The sequence below is a fragment of the Fringilla coelebs genome (genome assembly GCF_963513975.1).
Source record: "Fringilla coelebs genome assembly, chromosome: 2".
Lineage (NCBI taxonomy): Eukaryota > Metazoa > Chordata > Aves > Passeriformes > Fringillidae > Fringilla > Fringilla coelebs.
Genome location: NC_140029.1, coordinates 94,975,964 through 94,997,592, shown reverse-complemented (window position 1 = coordinate 94,997,592; position 21,629 = coordinate 94,975,964). Strand labels below are relative to the sequence as shown.

Sequence of the window (21,629 nt, the reverse complement as noted above, 5' to 3'; positions counted from 1 at the left end):
CTGTGTACGCATGGACAAATTCCTAATGCTAATGCTCTGGAGCGTGCTGCTGTGCTTGGGCACCCACCCTCTCCTATGTAACTTCGTCTGCAGCACTTAAAGCTGGTCTAGGTCCCTGGCTCTGGCCTTTTGTCCAGTGCCATTCAGTTGGCTTGACACAATCTGCACCAACAGCTCAGTTGTATTAATTTCAGATTTGGTTTTATTGCCACCTTTCAGTGCCTATATGGGTTTTACTAATGATCTGTTACAAGATAACAGCAAACTGTTGTCTTTCTGGTGTTACTCAAGTACTTCCTGTACTGCCAAATGCTTTTGGAGAGCTTTGCCTATCTTGCTGAGAAAGGGAAATGATTCCAGCTTCCTGCCTTATGTTGTTAACGAAGACATAGTGTACCTGAATGGCATTACCCTGTCTGCATTATGCTGCAGGTTAAGGTTAAACAGTAGTATGAAACTTCCATTTTAATCATGTCAGCTTTAGCTTCTGTAAAAGCTACAATCTGCCTTTTTCTTGGAGTTTTGTCTTTTTTTTCTTTGAAGTACTGGATCAAGTGAAACACTGGATCAAGATTTGTACAACACACCCTGAAATATTAAACAGCTTGGCGAGTGTTTAAATGACAATTAAAGGCTCATAAACTTGGGACCACTGCTTGGTACCAAAATCAAAGCACTGTGCTTATGAACTGGCCAGTGGGCAAACAAGGCAGCCTCTTGCAAAAGGACCCAGGTTTTAGACCTTCTGTATGCAATGATGCAATCTGGAGCATTAGCAAATATGGTTTGCATAAAAAACTCTTCTCTTTCCCCCTCCCATCCAAACTTTCCTAGCACAGTTAGCTAGAAACTGTGCCCTGGGTGGCCAAGTTCACAGCAATAGTGAGGGGTCAGCTGACAATCAGGTCTGTCTGCCCTCTGGACAAGCTGTCACCCTACAGAGCACTGCCAACAGAAAAGCACCAGGTTACTGCTTTGGCAAAAAAAGGTGCAGTTCAGTTCTCAGCTTCCTTGGATGGAGGAGGATTCATGTCATTGCTGCAGCTAGGTCTGCATGTGGAATTGGCCTTGGCCTCAAAGACACCCTATGCTAGGCTTTGGTTATCTGGCCTTCACAGCCACCAGCCAAGACACTCCTACAGAGGCTTAAAAGGACTAAGTTCATGAAGTGCAACATGGAACTGTCAGATAAGCTTCCATCTCTGCTTCGTTTACAACAACAGTGACCACAGGGAGCTCCCTTTCACTCTAAGATCCTCTGCACTTTGTAAGCCTTCCTCCTGGACTTGTTTCAGTCAGCAGGGAAATAGCACTGAACTGAAATGGTCTTGTTGTCTCCTTCCCATCTCATCCAACTCTCTTCTCTCTTGTTTGGAAATTGGGGAGAATTTCAGCTACTCTCCTGCGTAGCTGGTCTCTTCTTTCCTCTCTTTCCCTTTCCTTTTTCATCAGTAATGGGTATTGCCTCCATGCCTTGAATGCATTCAGTGTAATTCTCCTGAAAGAAATTAGGGACACAAGGAACAAAGTGACAACATGCAGATGTATACATGACATAAGTGGCAATCAAAAGAGAACTTCTGTTTGAAGGGGGAATTCAGATCCTGAAGATTTGTCCTTTCTGCTGTTAGTCAGGGCTGTCACATGTTAAACATCTACATGCAGACCATTTCATTGAAATGACAATCATGCTGGGGAAAAATAACATATTGCCCTGTTCTATTCATCTCCACCAAGAACTCTGCTCTTCTCTCTGACAGGATTCATTAGCTGGTGTTTGCTTAGCACTCTAAAGATGAAAGAGGTTTTCTGAGGAATAAATAGGGCCTCTGAAAGAAGTTTCTTTAGGAAAAATGCAGGCTCATTTGGTCCAAACCATCCCCTTGGGAGTGCAGGCAGCTGGGCTCCAATTCTTACCTGATTTTAATCACCCCATCAAAGGTGTCCTTGCCCTGGATTCCCATACAGACAATTGGGAACCACAGTCCTGTCTAAAGAAGAGTTTGTTATGGCAAGGTCTGAACTGCCTTTTGCAAGTCAAGAAAGAGATAAAGAAGAATGTCAGGTGATTATGCTCCTAATAGGAGGTCATATATAGAATGAATCCAGTCTCTTCCTGGTCTGACTTTCCTCTAGTTCCTCCAGTTTCCTGGCTTGTTAATGCTAAACTGTGCACTATTCAGACCTTACTGACACAGCCAGTTAGAACAGGTTTGCTCTACCACATAAAAGATGAATTTAATTTCATTCTTCCTCTAAGGTGCTTGAGATTCTGTTGGGGCTGTGCACAGGCACAGCCTATTCATGACTCCATGCAGCTACCATGCTTCCATGATGAGGCAGGTGAACAGACTTCTGTTCTCTGCTGAACTTTGACAATAGTTTTTTCTTCCTGCTAGAATGCATTTTATGGGACAAGGAGTGGACTGGGTGTGTCCAGCTCCAATAATGATTGGTAGAACTGACTGCTCTAGTTTTTGCTGCCAAGTCAGGCTAGTGATGGCATAAATGTAAAGACTCCTTAAGTAGGATTTCTAGTTGATCAACTTTGGATTTGTGAACTAAATCATCTGCTGTGGACAAAAAGTACTATGTAATTCCTACACAATCATTTGGCTTGCTATAATTGTACTTAAAGATTTTCCTAAGGCAGCTTTTAGTGGAAGCTGCATGGCCAGATCTGCTAATCAGCTTAGAAAGTTTCAGCTTCTTATCCTTACTTAGGCTTTCACTGTATTCTCTTTTTTCCAGATTTAGAAGTCCTGTGAAGGGTGCCATTACACTTTCTTTTCCAGGCTGCATGGAAACTTAGCATAAACCTCTGCCAGTGCTGTCTGTGCATATCACAAAAGCACAACACCAGCAGTGCAGGACCTGTTCCATGTGTTCCTGGGGACAAGCTGATCTGTCAAAAAGTAGCTCCTAAAATGATCTACAGAGTATATTAAACTAAAGTAAAAAGAACTGCTAGTAAGGGTATGCACTTACTTGTTACTGTGTTCAGCAGCAATCATCAGCCTCTCCCATAAGACCCTTTTTTCCTCCATGATATGATCAAACCATGCCCAGAAGCACTTCCTCATGAGGCAGACTGTGTGGAAGGTGCTCGCTCTCTCCTCCTGAGCAGAGAGATAATCCTTGTACTGGGGAGGAGGACAAAGAAACAGGTGAGAATGGCTTTTTTTCTTCTTTTCTCCCCCAACCTCTGGCCCAATAAATAAAACACTGCCGAGACTGTGACAGTGAAGGGTGGTGGACATAGGAGTGGAGGAAAATCAACAGGGAGCAGGGTGAGACAGTAGACAGTGGAGGAGCAATGCGCAAGAGAAAATTCTGTGTGGAAGAGAGTGATGGAGCGTGAGAAGCTGAGAGAAGGTCTTTGAAAAAGGGAATAATGTTGCTAGAATGGGGAGATAGCATAACTTGGAAAAGGTTGTGCTACAGGTGAGTGAATTGGCACTGTGGTTACAGGAAAGTGTGGCAGCAGCCAGCTCTCTTGGTATCATTTCTCCACTGTGGTGCAGGCCAACCTTGAGCCAGTTCCTGAAGCCCCATCTCAGTAACATGTGGGAATAGAAGTCTTCAGCCCGAGACATCCTCTCCCTGAGACTCTGTTGGGCATCCTGCAGCCAAGTCATCAGGCATTTCCTCTGCAGGCCCAAGCTGTGGTGCCTTTGTGCCACCTGAGTGAAGACAGCAGAGAGAGCACCTGGTTACCTGAACTGGTGACTACCTAAGTATAAAGCCACAGAAAATTGAGTGCACTAGAAAATCATCTCCGCTTTTTTGAGGCCACCCAAATCCAGATTTCTGACAGCAGGAATAACTTGGGAGGATCCCACAAAGAGGGGTCAGCATAAGGAACAAGACCAGTCTCTCTACCAGGCCACTGCTGCATCACTTGTAGAGAATACCCTTTTGAATGAGATGCTCAGTTTAACTGATCGTGAAAGGGGCAGAGGCACGGCCTGTAACAGTTTAGTCCAAGCCTGTTCATAAGGCTGACCAACGGGGTGGACACACGGAACAGCTTGTATCCATCTGCTTCTTCTCAGCTGGAGGCCTGTGTGCATTTGGTCAAGTACTGTGAGTAGCTCCAGTTCCAGGGACTTAAATGGAAGCTTTCCAACTTAGCCCAGGGCTCTGGCTGGATTTTCAGGATACAGCTGAGTGTTATCAGTCTCTCTCTGATAAGGGATGCTGACTCAGTCATGTGCAGAAATGTTTTTTTAGCAACATTCCTGCATCGAGCTCTCGGAAGCTGCCACTTGCTGTTCTGCACTCAGGATAGGGCCAGGATAGAATAGATTGTTGGATTATCACCTGTAGTGTCCTGCCACTAGCAGTGGCCAACTCTGTACCAGCAACTTCATAGAGAGTGAAAGCCCTGATGATAGGCTGGGGTTAACTCCTGCAGCTAAAGTTGCTTGGTGGTATCTCACTGATAAGCTTTGCTGTGGAGTAAGAAAACTGGCAGGCGCATGTCATATGACTTTAAATATTTTTTTTTCTGTTTAATCCTGTTTAATCAGCTATAAATGAGGATGCCATCCCTGCAGGTTTTTAATGGCTTTTCATGATTATTGTCAGATGGGCTGATTTAAAAACTAATATAAGGCAGGGTATGCAGGGAGAATTTTGCTTTTTCCATCTGTACCTGGCCTAAAAGCCTATTAAGGCTTCTGCTAAGTGCTGCATCTACTTTTTCTCTTCCTCCTATGGCACCAGTCATTTCCTTTACCCTCAGCACTTACCACTAGGTTTTCCTTGGCTTGCTCCCTTAGCCTTTTCCATGGCACTATTCCTAGCTTTCTGAGAAGGACCTTCTCATAGTGATCTCTAGCCTTTTTCTGGAGCTCCTGCTCTTTCTCCAGCCTTCTCTGCTTCTCCAGTTCTTTCTGCAATACAAAAGGCAGTAGTTTTAATTCTCTCAGGATGAAGAGGATATTAAGCAATGGCAGTAGATTATCAAATTGGAGCTGGAGGTTCTGACTTGACAGGACTTAGGGATCTGGATCAGCTTTAGCACTGCAGACCAGACATGACCCCATGCAGTAGAACCTGTGTCCTAAAGCATCTGTCTTCTCCTGGGAGATGACGGTATTCCTGGACACTCCCTTGGGCTGTGTATCAGCACTGCAGTTTGGAGTTACCATAACAGACATGTCACCTGTGGCTACCACAAGTGCTGATGTAGCAGGAACTTCTCTGATGTCCAAAACATGTCTAAAAATTATTCTGAGTTTAAGCATGGACCCTACCACTTAATCTAAACTAAACAGCAGGAGGGGAGGGATGTGGGTATTTCGTAACTGTGTAACACTACTTTTGACTGATACTCAGGAATGAAGGTCAAATATTCTAAAACACTCAATCCAAGTAGAAGAGTAGTTGTAGGTTGAATTCCTGCAGGATTTCAAATGCGCTATTTGGGTTATTAGGAGAACTCATTTCCAAGTAACAATAATGAAGCGCAGCTATTCCTAGGTTAGCTCCAAGAGGAAAAGGTGCCCTTGATATACGAGCCTGTCAGGCTCGTTTACTTCTGAATCATGTGTTTGTGACTGGTACCACTGTGCACACTGGAGGGGTGACAAGAGTGGAAGGAATCTGAGAGTAGACTGAACATGCTGCCACTGTGAGGGACTTATGTGGCTGTATTTCAGCAGAGAATGTCCAGCAGCTGGGACCTCTAGTCTTGCTGAAGAGACAGACAGCATATACTTCATAGCACATTTGGGACACAGCCCTTCCCCGCACACTGCCAGAAAGAGGGCAGTCTGAGAGTCTGTGTTGTGGGTGTTGTGCTGTGGAACTCTGCTGTACCAATGAAGACCTTCAGTTCACATTACTCTGGCTGCTGACTGAGTACCAGTGGGTATTGGATCTTCTTCCCTATCCATGCTAAAGGGGAAGAAACAGGTGAGGCATTTGGTCACCAGCTTCTGCTGCCTTCTCTCCTCCCGGCGTTTTTCCCGCTGTGCTTCCTTTTCCTCAGCTTCCTTCCTCTGTCGTGCTTCCTCTTCAGCCTTCAGCTGGGCCTTGAGATGGAGAAAGGTGAAATTCAATTTATTTCATGTGATCTTTTCCATTACACTTTCCTAGCATTCCTCTAATACTGACTAGCATCTGAAACTTCAGCAGGCGAAGTTTCACATACTAGACAGGATTCATGCTCAAGAGTGAACTGTGGAAGGGACAGGGAGGAGGGGCTGTCCTTTTTACTGCCTAGATACATACCTCTATCTATCTCTCTATGTATGTACATGTATATCTTTGCCCTAAGTTATAGTATTTGTCCACTCTTCCTCGAAAAAAATGTAAACCATACACCAAGTCATTTATTGAGAACTTGATTACTGAAGTCAGTTCTGAATCCCTGGGCTCTGCTCTCAAGTTTCATTTCCACATGCAAAGCAGCATTACAGGTACCCAAATATTTCTTTCCCCAGACACTGAAGATCATACTGTCTAATCCTAATGCAATTTACTAGCAATATTTTCAGTAACAGTTTAATACCCTGACTTAAAGAAGACTCCAACAGTGTGTTGGATGTGTATCACAGAATTTGTATATTAACTATACAAACATTGTCAGTACCTTCCCTCTTCAGCAGAGATTTGCCAGAAAGATGCAGATTTTTACTAGGTGAGACTGCATGTCCTCAAGCTGCATGTGACCAGAGAGGAATGGAAGGGAGGGGAACCCCACCACTGCAAGGTCCCATCAAGCGGATCTCGGGGTGCACCTCCACCCTTACCATTCTCAGCAAAGACAAGCTTCAGTCATGGGGTAGGCGTGAAAAAAAGTGTTTGGGGGTGGTAAGGGAGGCTGTTTCTAGAACTGCAATTTCAAGATGAAGCATCTGTCTATGCTACAGGAGGGCTGGTGCTGCAAAAAGAGCAGTAATTACTTCTTTTGATGTGCGATGCATATTTGCTTCCTCACAAGTCATAAACTCCTGCTTTGGATAAAGGGCCTTTTCTCAGTCCCTGACTCTGGGGTTAAATCAATATTTCTTGTAACTGGAATGATGTGAAAGACACTTTATTTCATTTTCTGCTTCCCTTACCAATTTTTCCTCTGCTTTTCGTTGTTTGGCTTCTTCTATTTTCTTCTTCTGTTCTGCCCGCTGAATTGCTCTCTCCTCCATCCCTACAGAAACAAAGGACATAAGGCTTACTGGAAATGAGCTATGGTGTAATGGCAGAAGTTTGGTGAACAAGGATGTATCACTCTAAGCCACACCCCCACTGCCCTGGCAATGCCAGCACAAAGGGACTTGCTTCCGGCTGGCCCTTGTAGCTGGCAGTGTCATCAACAAAGGACTTATAAACGTTTGTGAGATGACTCAGGACCATGGCAATTACATTCTCTCACCCTCCTTGGTTGACAGTCACAACCACGAGGGTCAGTTATGAAAGAACGGTGTTCAGAAGGTTTGTCCCTCCCTGCCTTGCCTGAGGCTCAGGGCACATGATTTAGAGCAATTGCTCTGAGGTCTCCAGTAAGCTCTAACTGCTTATTTAAAAGCAATTCCATGACAGCATCACGGTCACAGGTCATACAGGTACTTGGTCCCACTACTAAGAAACTTCTGCTTAATGCTTCTTTTGGAAGATAATTGCAATGGAGTGATCTTGCTGGCCATCAGCAAAGGTGTTACATACAGAACATGCAGAGGAGTTGGGAACCTGTGCTTGCTTCCTCTGCAGTTGCAAACAAAGCACAAGCTGGAGCAATCACTAACTGGGAGGCATTGAAGTGTTTTGACCACAGTAGGTTTCCTCAGATTCTTTTCTCCTCTTAGCTGTCCCAGGATTCTTGGCCAAGGGAAAACTATTCAGTGATAACTTCTTCACTGAATTTTTTTGGGATCTTTAAACACAACAGCTTGAATGCTCTGAAAAATATGTTTTCTGTCTCTAAGGTGTACAGAGTTCAGGTAAATCAGGGTGAACGATGGCTTGGACTAGGTAGCATTGGAGATGAACACAGGTAGTGAAAGACAACTATTAACGCACAACTGTCATGGCCAAAAAGGTCTGCTGACCCCAAACTATTGAAACATCACAATGATTATATTCCAGACAACTTTTCATGCAGACTGACACTAGCCTGCATTGATACAGAAGAACTTGACCTAGGGATATAACAGAACCCTCATTCTAGTTTACTGATGAAAAGGCTATGTTGCATGTTTAATGTGTGCCAGTGTGGCCAGAGAAGGGGAGATATCTTACAAAAGGCAGGGATCTGGAGGTCGTCCCCATCCTGGCTATTGTTGTCTCACAAAACCTTGACTAGGCACTTAAGTCCCTCTGAAATCTCAATACCTCTGTCAAAGTTAGATGAAAATGACTGGCTAGTTTAAATGTTACTTGGATGCATATTGAAGGGAATGAGACTGATGGCAAAAAACCCTGTACAGCTTCTCTGAGTCTTGTCATGGCAGAGGCAACCGCAGGTGTTGCAACAACTGCCACAACAGCGTACTAAGTCTGGGCATGAGGGGTTTGCAGTGTCCCAGGTTTTACAGATGCCTGACTCAGACAGGAAAACAACTCACCCTCTCCTCTCACAGCACTTGTTACACTGAGAAAGAAAGTGCAGAATTTTACTTGCACCATATCATCAACCAGCAAAGTTGAGGCAAAGACAGACATTTCCATACAACCTGTTGAGAAAAGTGGTCTGGAATGGTGTTTGCTATCTAGAACAATACCTTTCAGTATGGGATGAGGTGAGGTCAGCCGGCTGGAAGGCCTTCTGCCTTGCATTGCTGCCCTTGTGTTTTCTGGACCATGGGAATCAGCTGGGCTATGAAAGAAAAAGAGTAAGGAAATTCTTCAGTGAATGTGGTCAAACTATGTCTCACACCTACCACCTATGGCCTTGTAGTTTCTGTTCTCTATTGTGCTGCATCATCCCTGATACCCTTTTTTTTTGCTTGAAATGGGACTCATGATGCACCCTTGCAAAGGAACTGAGTTCCAGGGCTCCTGCATGATCTGAAATAAGGGAGGATGATGCTCTTTTTTTTCATAACTAAACAGATCCCTGCTGCTACTATGGGTGACACTGGTGGTGCTGTTTCTAAGTAGATCCTGCATGGATCACCTGATGTTGAGCCAGTGCAGGGAGGGAGAAGGACAGAGAACTGTGGCCGGTCTGATACTTCCTTTGAGGCTAAGTCACAGCTGAGAGGAACAGCAGATAGCACTAGCATGACTGAAATGTGCCTGGCAAATTCTGGCTCAACTTGAGTGGGATTGAGACATAATGACTAACTCACCCTGCTTTATGGAGGGTATATACCTCAAAGGGGTTGTGTTCTTGCATCTGGATTCTTTTTTCTCCGTGGATTGAGAAACAGAACTGTTAAACATCTGGGTTACAGCCATAGCTTGTGCTCCCTCTTCTTTATCTCTGCTCAGCTTCTGATTTTCCTGCAGTTTAAGGATCAGCTCATGCTGTTTCTGAAGCTGCTGCCTCTGCTCCTCAATCACACGTTGCTGGAAGGCGTGACGGTGCTCAAAACGACTACCATAAGCAGGAGATGTCTTTGGACTGGGTGCCTGAAACTGCTGGAGGACTGTGGCTATTGGATTCCTGTACATAGCCTGGTCCTGGGCACTCAGGGCTGCATGTTTAATGGTAATCTCCCAGGCAAATTTGGGGTTTCTGCAGAAATGAGATGTGTGAACAATATCCCAACAAGACTGGTCTCTGGTCTGATCAGGCTCTTTCTGTATAAGGCAAGTTTCAGTTGGCTAGGGGAAAAACCAAAAGAAATGAGGAAAAATTGGCATTGATTAAAACCAAGCACTCTTCTGCCCTTCCTGCATAGTGTTTTTTTAAAATGCAAATCTAGTGAGATGCCTGAGAAGTAGGGTAATCTCAGCTATGCAATCCTTATCCAGTCAGGCCAGAGGGGCCCCATTATGCACAAAGTGGAGGCTGTGGGAAAGAGCTCTTAAGAAGCTGTGTGCCATTTCACCAGGAGGAAGAAATCCTGATTAGACAAGAGCTTTAGCAGGAATACATCCTGACTATTTTGTTAGGGAGCACATTTTAGGACAGCTCATTTCTCAGGAATTAGCACACTCCCTTTTGGACTGCCTTGTCCCTGCTCAGAGCTCAGATGGAAAATAAAATTAAAAACAGTTGTTGAAGTGATCTTCACAGCTGATTTAGTGAACAGTCCCCTTTTAAATGGAAGAAAAGTTTACAAGGTCCTGCTTCCTCATGCCTCTTTTCCAGCTTTGATAAATGTTACCACAAAACAGGTGCACAGTGGGGAATGAGGCTTCACCTTTCTGACACATGGTCATTCTCTGAGGAGGCATCAGCTATAAGGTCTGCTTTCTGATTCCTAGGTCAAATCCTAAATTCAGTCCCATTCCTTGAGCACAAATTTTACCAGTGCAGCAGAAGAAAAATACGTGCCTACTAGGATAGTATAAGCACTGAAAGAATCAACATTTGCTTACACTTAAGCAAACAGAAAGCTTGACCTGTACTATGTGTTTTTGAGCTCTAATACTGACATTAGAGCACTGACATGGTACAGGTTTCATAGACAGAAGGGAAGGGAAGGTGGAGATCCAACCTGACACACGACAATTTAAAGAAGCAACCTCTGATTCTCCTCTCTTACCTCCCTGTGATGTGCATTATCCTGAAACAGCCAGTGACAACCTTTTTTTTCCCCCATAGTTAAAAGCAGGAAAACTGCACTGGCATGAAAAATATCTCTTGTCATGCACTCAAGTTATTCCTTTTAAGTCTAAACTGGCATCAAAGATGTAACTATCTCTCAATAAAATGATCTGGGGGTGGGATGCTCATTGCAACTTAGAGTACATGAAGGGTTGTTCTTTGGAAGCACTAGAGATTATTTTTAAAACTCATCCATTGTCCTTCACGTTTGCCTCTGATTTTTAGACTTCTCTCCTGAACAGTTGCAGGTAGGTATTTAGGGGTCATCAAGGGAAAGAAGCTTTCCTCTGGGACAATGTACTCTTTATTTCAGACTGCATAAAGTACTTTCTAAGAGTACTGCTATGCCAATAGGCAAAACTATATGAGAAGGATTTACCTTGTCTAGCTGTAAATCTTGATGGTGGTTTACTTCTGCCATTCCAGGTTTGTTAACCTCCAGTGGCCTGTCCCCACCTGTCCCCAGTGATACAGCCTCCAGCAGCTGTTGCATCTTTCTCTTTGTCTGCTCCCTCTTCATCTGCAGCTCTCGCATTTCTCTCTCCGCTCGGCTCCAGCGCTGCCAGGCCAGAAAGCAGCAGCGCAGGAGGCGTCGCTGGTTGTGCTCCACAGCCAGTTGGGTTTTCCTGAATGAGAAAGCGTTTGTGTTATGGCAGAAGTGAGGCTTCTGCCCAGGCACAAAGCCACATCACTTCCTGAGTCTTTTTGCTGCCTAATTCTGAAGGCCCTCTGAAGTTGTACAGATCTCCTCCAAGAAGGAGTGGGAGGGCAGAAAGGATGCCTGCTATTCTGAATTAAGTTTCACTAGTTCACACTTTGCAATTTCCTGTGGCATCTCTGGGATGCAGGACAGCTGCAAAAGAGGTATCATGTTCCCTGGCCAGCAGCATATGGCAAAGTGACAGTGTCTCACCACTGCAGCCTGCCAGACACCTGCAAAGGGAAGTATTTTCTCTGGATGATAGGGAATTCATCCAACAGCCTCCTTAGTGAAAGGCACTGGCCAAAATCATCTCTGTTATACATCTACTGAAAGAGCAAATATATTAATCAGGAATAAATTTGGCAACGCAGATACACTGGAGTCCAGAGCAAGCCAGGGTGAGTTTTCTAGGAAAGATACCTACAGACTGAGACACAGGCTTGTTGAAAAGCGCTAAAGCTCTTGTTTATGTCTGTCCTCCTTTTCATCTGTGCCACAATGCCTCTGGCAGACTGCAGGCAGTATAGCAATTTTCTCAAAAAGCTGCTGTTTCCCTCCTGCTGGATAACTGACAAGCTCCTTTTACAGTCCCTGATCACTGCTCGCTCCAAGTACGGCTGCAGTAGGAGAAATTCCACAGTAAAGGGTCACTACCTGTTTTGATTTTGGAGATGAACTTCCAATTGCTGTGTCTCCTGCTCTACTTTCTGGGCCCAAGTATAGTTTCTCCAAGCTCGCAGGGCCTTCAGCTGGCATCTCCAGTCAGCAAGGGCTCTGGCTTTTCCCATTTTAATTCTATGCTCCAGAATGACTTTCAGCCAAGCAGAGAAATGTCGCTGCAAGCACTGCATGGGAGAGTTTCAGAAAACCAATGAGAAAGATACAACCTATCACACAAATGTTGATCCTCTCTACCCTTTGTCTATTCTGGCTTTCCTTTTTGAGATTCCTTTTAGAATCCTCACTTTCAACAATTAACTCGAGGATTAAAAAAAAGTATTGCAGAGCATGTACGGGTTTTCTACAAAAAGCAGAAAGGGTCTAGAAAGAGACATCATATCAAGGGACTCTATGCTTTGGAGTGAAATGCACTTAGTTCACCGAGTATAAAGGAATGAAATGGGTGAGAAACATAAAATTTCTAGAGACAGGGAAAATATTTTCTAATCTAGAAAATGTCTAAGATGCTACAGGTAAGAACACTTACTCACTGTGAAGAACTGCTGCTTTAAAAAAACCCCAAAAAAACCTTAGACAAAAATCAAGACATTTCCTAGAGTGAATTTATGACATGGCCTCAGCTCATCCTCGTTCCAGCAGGAAGCCAAACCTTTCCCCTATTGTGTAATTAGACTTGCTGCCTTTGGGAGTAATTTACATTGTACAGAGCAGCAATTTGCTGTCTAATCTACCCCATAATTCTAGTCCTGTCATTGCAGACACTGTTCATTTTGATCCTCCAAGTGGGTCAACTTACAGGACTCTGCTGTTCCCCTTTTGTCATAGTGCCTTGTGTTAATTGCATTCCTCTCTCACTGAAATCTTCAAACGGAGACTTACAAAAAGTCAATGCATTAGCTGTTTCTTTCTGCTTTAGGAAAGTAATCAAAATGTCACTATTGCTTAGCTCAGCCAAGCTGTGTCTTCTTACATTATGCCAATCCTGAATCGTTCTGTGGTTTAATTCAGGCTTATCTTCATAGCTTAGACTGTACTGGAGAGAGGTTGTGTATTGCTAAATAGCAGCCAAGCCCAAATCCAGCAGATGGGCAGATGGATTGAACTGTGAGGAGAATCACCATAAAATCTACAGGATTCTTCTGCTGAAAAAAACCCTAGATGCAGATATATAGATATCAACAATGATGACTGCTCTATTAATAAAAAACATTATGGGATGGATGGCACTCAGGAAATTTACTTCCTTTGCTGAGAGTGCTGAGATAATACAAAATTATTCAGTACTAAAAGATCACTCTTTGGTTGTGAGTATTTGATACACATTTAACGCAGAGCTGACCATGGTATCAGAATAACACAGGTGAAACAAAGGGGTTCCTACTAGGAATTATTTAAGTTTGTTTGTATCAAAAGAGCTATTGCAGTAACACAGAATATCCTACTGCACCCAGTGGAAGGGATCCTTGAGGAATATGTTACTGTGGATGTGTTGACATGCATCAGCTCTCAGAGCCACTGCTCAAAATTCATCCCAGGCTGCAGCATTTCTCTTTCCTTTCCCCATTCCTGGACTAGAGTGTGCAAGGCAATCTTTAAAATGTCTTCCCATGCACACAATAAGGGCTTCTCAGGCCTTTTTTCTGCCACTTTCCCCTTCTATTTCCCTCCTTGAGGAAAAATAAATCTCACTTCACTTCCTCCTCTGTATATGTCATTATTTCTTGATTGCAGAAGCCTTTATGGTCTCATCTCTCTGGAGAGCCATGTCTTTTCCACAATTCTAACTGAAATGTCCCACTGCATACACTTGAGGCACAGGCCCAGTGGGGTCAGCACCTCAGGATTTCTTGCTTCTAGTCTTAGAAGACACTTTTGGCCCTGCTTTCCTACTTTCCTGGTATCAGAAAGTCTTTGAAAAAGTAAAAAATTCTGTATAACCAGGACTTTTACTTCAGGTTTGCAAATGGTAGTCAAGCACAGGTAGCTCAGAGTCTCAGATAAAGAAAGGTGATGCTCACTCTCTGCTTACTGGTGTGAATCCTGCGCAGCAACTCCTGAGTCTTCCTCTGTTTCTCCTCTCCTTGCTCTTCTCTCTTTGGGAGTGGTGACCCAGCAGACACCTCCTGCATTGACAGCTCCTGAGTTTTTTCTTGTCTTTTCTCCTCCCTGCAAAGTGAACAAACACACAGATCTAATATCATGATATACAATCTAATACCTTCTCTTTTCGGCCAATTGTAAGAGAACCACCTCTACAGCTTAGAAATGTGCTGATTATTTTAACTCGGCCTTCTTAAAAACCACCGCTGTAATGGTTTGGGGTCCCAGAGATTAAACAGTCCAGTGCATTTCCTAAACATAGAAGGCAAAAGAAAATAGTAAATGATTTCAGCAAATATTTCATTAAAGCATTTGTATAAGAAGATTTAGAATCTCAGGGCTGCTCAAGTCAATAAATGGCATCCCTCTAAGGGACATCTCAGTGACAATTCAAGCTCAGCAGAAGAAAAAAATAATGTCTCTGCAGAATTCTCAGCCAAGAATGCTCTTTATTCTCTCATAGTAGGGAAAGTATTGCAAGGGCTAGACTTTCAACACAGACTTTTTTCTTTTATTTTTTTTCTGTGTACTGGCTTTCATGTGGCATCAGATGCTAACAAGACTAAATGTAGCCACAGAGTTGATGGAGAGAATGCACAGTGATGCAAACACTGCTACTTTGTGATTCAGTGCATATGCTATAATAATGGCTGACGGGAGGATAACACTATCCTTAGCACACCTTCCCACTCATGAAAAACTGCCACTGATGTCGGTAACAGAGGACTAAAAGGTTTTGGGAGAGTTCAAAGTCAGCAACAGCTGTTTTGTTAGGGATCACCACTGCTCTTATATTTAACAAAAGGATCTTATTAGCGGTTTTCATCTCTCCACACCCTCCACACCCTTCCTTACACTCTCCAAACTTTTGCCATGGTGTACTTTTTCTCAGCCATTTCCTTTCTCAGCTTCACTATTTCCCTCTGGATCTCCTCTTCCTCCTTCTTAGCCTGCAGGGCCTTCCTTCTGTCCTCCTCCTGTGCTTGGAGCCTGGCCTCAGACAGAATTGCTTTCTTCAGGGACTCTTCTTGTCTCTGAAGCTCTAAAGCCTTCTGATGCCTCATTCGGTTTTCTTTCACCTGGGCAGGAGAAAATTGGCAAAAGTCAAAGCAAACACCAAAGGCTGAAGAATTTGAAGTTCACTGTACACTGCCAGGGTGGGTCACAATCCACCTTTCACATTAAGCAAGAGACCTTATCCGTAGCAGGCGCTGACTGGAGAGACTGTGCTCTTGACCAGCAAAACACTCCATGTGAGAGTGAAATTAAATCAGTATTCCTTAATGGGAGCAAACTCAGAACTAGCAGCTGTGGCAGCTCTTCCTGTCATTCTTCAGAAAAAGCGGGAAAGCCTGAACAGTTTTAGTGAAAGCTGACTATGCAGGCTACTGCTGAATGGCTGATGTGCACATGGAAATGCAGTAAAGTTTCAGATGAACTGTGGAAGAGTATCTTTGGGTAGTTGCTTCCAAGTCAGAGATTATTGTAGGCTCTGAGAGAATACTGGGGAGATATCACTGAGCATTTACTCTAATCCTATAATCCTCCACCTTATTCCTTTTAACTGAGCTGCCTTGCCTGCTCACCTGCTTGTGTCTGAGCTCCATGATTATTCGTGGATCTGAAAGTTTGTTTTTTTCCTTGATCTCTTCAAGTCTAAGCTGTTTCGCTATCCCACAGTTCACAGCTTCACTCTGCAAAAGATGCTGGAGGTATTTCTGGACAGAGGAACTTTCCATTTCACATTCCAGATAACTGCACAAGTCTGAAATGAGAAATTCAGATTATCTCAGGCTAGTCTGAAATGAATAAACCCTTCTGTCTCAGATCACAAAGCCTAATGTAATTAAAGCGATCACTTCCCCAGACTGTGAATGCATTCCTGATGAACGCAGACACACTGACTGCACTCCATTTATCCCCAGAGTCTTAATCAGTCTCCCACTGAACACGCTAGAGCAGTAACAATGTTTCATCCATTTTTTACTGTCTTGCCTCTGAGCATCTCAAATGGCTGTATAAACTTGAAAGGCCTCAAAAATACCTGTTCACAAAAGAAAAAAAAAATCTCTTTTACAAAGGGAGACATTGAATGTTTCTGAGACACATTTATGCAGCCCTACAGCAAGATGCTGTACAGATCTGGGGGACAAAATCATCACATTTAGTCTTGTTTCTACTGAGTCCTGGCCTCAAAAGACCTGTTACCTTTCAGTCTTTCAGACAAACCACAAGGCTGACTGTGGCAGCAGCTCTCTGGCCACAGAGAGCAACAGATGACTTCCCCAGGCATTTTCCTGGGGAAGGCTGTGAGAAGATGAGAGAAAAGAATGAGAAACAATTCTTATCTCCACTTGCTGTACCTGTTGTTGTGCACATGTGGAATGTGTTATGGAGATTGTTTACCAAAGGGTGATTTCTTAATTGGACGCTGGATGGTGTTTGGGGGATTGACCAATTAGGTCAAAGCGGTATCAGACTGTGTGTAAGGGTCACGAGCTTCTCAGTAAGTACAGTATAATATATTATGGTAGAATAAAGTGATTGATCAGCCTTCTGGAATCATGGGGTCAATGCTAATTATTACCCCGCTGGGGGTCTGTGGCAACACCTGACCGCCTTCCCCAGCACAGCCTCAGAGAGGAAACCAGATGCTGCTTTGCAGTGCTCTCACCATCAAAGTGCTCATACTTTGGAGGGGCTGCAGAAGGCTCTTCCTGAAGGACAGAGTCAACTTCTTCTTCTCCATCACTCAGCTCCAGTTGCAGCTGGGACTTCATCCAGTTACTGAGCAGCTCCTGGGCTAACCATGAAGAAAGAGACTGATGACTTCACTTACTTAAAAAAATCATATGGCTAAGTGTAAACCAGCAATAGTCTGGGATAGTTATATCACATGCTAGGAATGACTGAAACCTGATCTGCAACAGGAAATGGAATAGAGCTAATAGTTCTGTTCTTATCCTTCCGATCTGTAAAAGAACAGGAAGAGAAGGTGGCAAATGTTTTTCCTGTCACGTATATCAGAAATTAATTCTTCTCCATCTCATTTTTACTATGATTCTAGAGGCATTTAGATTACTTGTGATTATTTTCTAGCATTTTTCAAGGAGATGGAATTCACATGAGGTAATTCATAATTTAGACAGCTTTCATATGTTTTACCACTGCACTTGCAGACACTTAGATGGTTTCTACACGTGCAGCCAAGGCTGTCTATATGCTAAAGTCAAAAGAACCACTGTTTAGACAAACTTTTGCTTCATGTGTACAGATTAACCCTTTGCAAGTACCACAGAAACAACTGGTGAGTCTAATTACAAATCCGTCAGGTGGCAAACTTCACCTGGGACTAAGGGTTAAGACTGCAGCTACAGGAATGCATTCATGACAGATGTGGTACTCCTCAGGGAGCTCAAATGCCTAATGAACAACTGGGTATGAAGTCCTTCAGTGGACTGTTTGTATCTCCCTTTTTGATGCAGAAAAATGAAAAAAATCCTTTTTCAGAATTTCTTCTCAAAAGCAAGGTCAGCTCATGAGTGTGCTGCCTCAACAAACCAGCTAGCCTTGCTGCATGGGTGGCCAAGCTGCTCCTGAAGCAAGACACAGGGCTGTAAACTGCAAGGCATCAGGAGCAGCCCCACGAGAAGCAGAATCATCCTCAGCCATCTGTGCGGTAAGGATGGACAAAGAGCCAGAGTCCCAGCAGCCACTCCAGCGGGAGTCATGACACAGTGTAAGACACACAGTCAATGGACAGCAGCAAGCAGCTGCTCCTCATATCCACTCCTAACACACACTGAAGATGCTCCCTGGTATTTCTAAGGTAATAAAGCCTTTTTCAAACTTTCTTTGAAAATGGTGAGTTTTTTGAAGAAAACATAAATCTAATGTTTGTTGTCCTTCAAATCACTTTTATTCTCTTTCATAATCTCTCCAGCCAGATCAGGAACAGGGAAATACATCTGATAGCAGAAAGAAGAGCAGGAAACAACTTGCCACTTGGGGACGGGTTTCTTTTTTACTGGGATTTGTGATCTCTCGTAACTAGAGTAAAAGTCTTCTGGCACTTCTCTTTACAAAGTTGGCTTTGTGTAGTTACTACCATGAAGTATTGTAATAATGGATTCCAGGTAAAAGAATTTCATTTGAATTAGGAACAATTCTGAGAGACTGGTAGGTATAAAAAGGAAAATCCTAGCAGAAAAGGCCAAACAAAAATAATAAAGAAACATGAGGACAGCAAGCAACCCTTCCACCAAAAGAAAAGACAAGGCTCTTCACCACAGCAAAGACAGCTGCTTTGGAGCCATTTGCTGTATAATGCATTCAGACAGGGCACTGTAAGCAGGTAAGTGTATTCCATGCTGTCAGCTGAACCCTTGATGATTACAAGTGAAAAAGCTGACTTTCTAGATTGAAGTGGATGCTTTTAAGATGTGTCATCATGTTGTTCTGTAATGCTGACTTTTGATTCTTAAAAGAATGGTTAACTCAGTTTTTAAAATACTGTCTCCTATTATCTTTTTACACTGCAGACATATTTCTAGCACTGATGGGTGACAATCTCCCTTCTTTTTGTTTTTTAAACCTACCACAGCTTTACTTTCCAACTTCAGCAAGCGCTTTTGGCTGCAGGCTTTACAAAAGAAATATTTATTTAGGTAACTAGTAAGGAAAATCTTGCATGGGAATCAAAACAAAACCACACTGTTATTCATAGATGTGAAATTTATACAGAGCAATTCCATTTTCAGAACTAATATGTGAGGTGATTTCACCTGGTTTCCTGTAGCACACTAACTTGGTTTTGACCATACAGTGTATCTTCAAGGGCAGTTCTTATCCTTGTCTTGACCTGGTATCTCCAGGAGACAGAGTTTATCCTTCTCTCAGGTATGCCATTTAAGAACTGCCTTGAACTCCAGCAACTGATCCTTCTTATGCCTTTCTCCATTAGCTGAATGACATCTCAACTGTTTCTTGTGAACTCAAGCTTTGCAAAAGCCTGTTCAGGTCAGAACTGCAAAGCTGGATCAAGCAAAATTCATTTTAGGCATCTTGTAGCAAGTGGAATTTTACCTCACCTTCCTCACAGGCCTCACGATGAACTTGCAGCCGTTCTGCAGTTTCCAAACTTGTCACAGGACCCCAAAGCCTCTGTGGACACCTTGACTTTTGAAGGGAAAAAGCTTCAGAGACGTCATACTCAGAGGCTTGGTCCACTCTCTTAAATTAAAGAAAGGGAAACATTTCTAAGGATATTCATTTTTACACTTCCTATACCCACATTTTTCCTCCAGAGAGCAAACATCAGTGAGAATGTAACATAAAAGCATGTTATAAAGGAATAAAGATTGTTTTTGAAATGCGTTTCTACAACTGCTTGATTGCATAAACTGGACTTAGAAGTCATTAGGCAATAAACACTCATTTGGCAATTAGTGCCAAACACAGAGACTGGAGAACACAGAGAGAACAGAAACACCAGGCCCCTGGGGGCTGGATGGAGGCTTGCTGAGCTAGTGCCCAGCAACTAGCAACTATGAAATTTGATATCAGCTTTTTGTCATAGCCAGGCTGAGAGGATACCTGTCCCATATTCATCTTTTTGAAATGGGAATGGTCCTGACGTGTCGCTGTGTTTTCACAAGTAACACCTGTGCCCCAGACAGTCCAGATTTCTGAACTCCTTCCCTCTGCTGCTGCCAGAAGCCCAGGATGCCTGAAGAAGCAAATATATACTCCTACCTGCCACAAGAAGCAGGCTGAAGGGTGAGAGCATGGGTGTGCCCAAGGAAGCAAAACAAATGGAACCTCACCCTAGAATACATTTTCTTGGATGTCAGGGGGTTGCAGGTGCAGGACACAGTGCTTTGGGGTAAATCTCTTCTATTGCTTGCCCAGAAAACCTGCAGCACTCCTCAACAGCAAATTTTTTGTGTTGAGTTTTATGCATAGCAACAAAACACCTTATTCTTCGTAGAGTCTGGATTAGAAAGTACCTTTACAGGTCATATAGTCCAGCCTCCCTGGCATGAGCAGGGACATCTTTGATGACAACAAGTTGGATGGGAATGTTGCTCTACTTGAGGGCAGGAAGGCTCTGCAGAAGGGTCTGGACAGGCTAGATTGATGGGCCAAGGCCAACTACATGAAGTTCAACAAGGTCAAGGGCCAGGTCCTGCACTTGGGTCACAACAACCCCAGGCAGCACCACGGGATGAGGGAAGAGTGGCTGGAAAGCTGCCTGTCAGAAAAGGATGCGTGGGTGCTGGCTGACAGCAGCTGAACATGAGCCAGCTGTGCCCAGGTAGCCACGAAGGCCAATGGCATCCTGGCCTGTGTCAGCAATAGTGTGGCCAGCAGGACCAGGGATTGTCCCTCTGTACTCGGCACTGGTGAGGCTGCCTTGAGTCCTGTGTCCACTTTTGGGTCCCTAATTCAGGAAAGATATTGAGGTGTGTATTCAGAAGTCAAAGCTGCTGAAGGGTCTAGAGGAGCAGCTGAGGGAACCAGGATTGTTTAGTGTGGAGAAATGGAGGCTCAGGGGTGAACTTGTCACTCTCTACAACCACCTGAAAGGAGGATGTAGCCAGGTGGGGGTTGGTCTCTCCTCCCAGGTAACAAGTGACAGGATAAGGGGGAATAGCTTCAAGTTTTGTTATGGAATATTTAGATTGGATATTAGGAAAAATCTCCTCACTGAAAGGGAGACTAGGCATTGAAACAGGCTGCCCAGGAAAGAGGTTGAGTCACCATCCCTGGAAGTGTTCAAATAACCTGTGGATGTGGCACTTGGGGTCATGGTTTGGTGGTGAACTCGGTGGTGCTGAATTAATGGCTGGACTCCCTGATCTTAGAGGTCTTGTCCAGCCCTAATGATTCTGTGATCTTCAATCACCTCAGGGCACTTAGAGCCCCGTCTAACCTGATCCTGAATGTCACTGCTCAAGTTATTCAGCCTTGGCCCATTGTTCCAAGCTACCCAAACCTCGGCAGGGCTAAGGAAAACCGCAGCGTTCCAACCTCCCGTGCCTCTTCCTGAGCCCGAGTTTCACAACGCCAGCTTCAGCGCCTTTCGCTCGAGTCCAGGGCAGATTTCCCACCCGCCGGTAAACCGCACGGCCCTGGGGAGCCTCATCCGTGCTCCTGACCCTGCCGTGCTAACTGCCCACGATCCCAAGGCAGCGGGATCCCAGGAAGCGTCCCGCCCCCGGCGCCCTCCTCGCCGCCGAGACGAGCGGGCCGCGCTCCCCGCGCCGTGCCCCGTTACCTGCGGGAGGCGCTGCCCGCGGAGCGGCCCCGGCCGCCGCCCCGAGAGGGCCATGGCCGCGCCGGGCACCGCCGCCTGCCGCCCGCCCCTCTCGGCCATGGCAACGGAGAGGCGGAGCCCGCCCGCCGGCGCCCGCTGATGAC

General features: G+C 44.4%; 1 protein-coding gene across 4 annotated transcripts; it reads right to left on the bottom strand.

Moving 5' to 3' along the window:
* Positions 1 to 282: 282 nt before the first annotated feature.
* On the bottom strand, positions 283 to 21,585 carry CCDC191 (coiled-coil domain containing 191; the record flags this gene model as incomplete). 4 transcript variants are annotated; one of them, XM_084224233.1, is made up of 16 exons in its annotated part: positions 283 to 1,498; positions 2,989 to 3,143; positions 3,531 to 3,683; positions 4,755 to 4,898; positions 5,940 to 6,041; positions 7,074 to 7,156; positions 8,727 to 8,821; positions 9,320 to 9,774; positions 11,103 to 11,349; positions 12,081 to 12,271; positions 14,126 to 14,273; positions 15,063 to 15,286; positions 15,794 to 15,972; positions 16,882 to 17,010; positions 19,298 to 19,439; positions 21,487 to 21,585. In XM_084224233.1, 16 exons carry the CDS (start codon positions 21,583 to 21,585, stop codon positions 1,348 to 1,350), a joined length of 2,697 nt encoding a protein of 898 aa, XP_084080359.1. In that variant the 3' UTR covers positions 283 to 1,347. The 4 variants fall into 4 exon arrangements, with proteins under 4 accessions (XP_084080359.1, XP_084080361.1, XP_084080360.1 ...); XM_084224235.1 differs by lacking the exon at positions 21,487 to 21,585 and having other exon boundaries at positions 16,899 to 17,010; positions 19,298 to 19,431; XM_084224234.1 differs by lacking the exon at positions 21,487 to 21,585 and having other exon boundaries at positions 16,882 to 17,005; positions 19,298 to 19,379.
* Between the last annotated feature and the right edge of the window lie 44 nt (positions 21,586 to 21,629).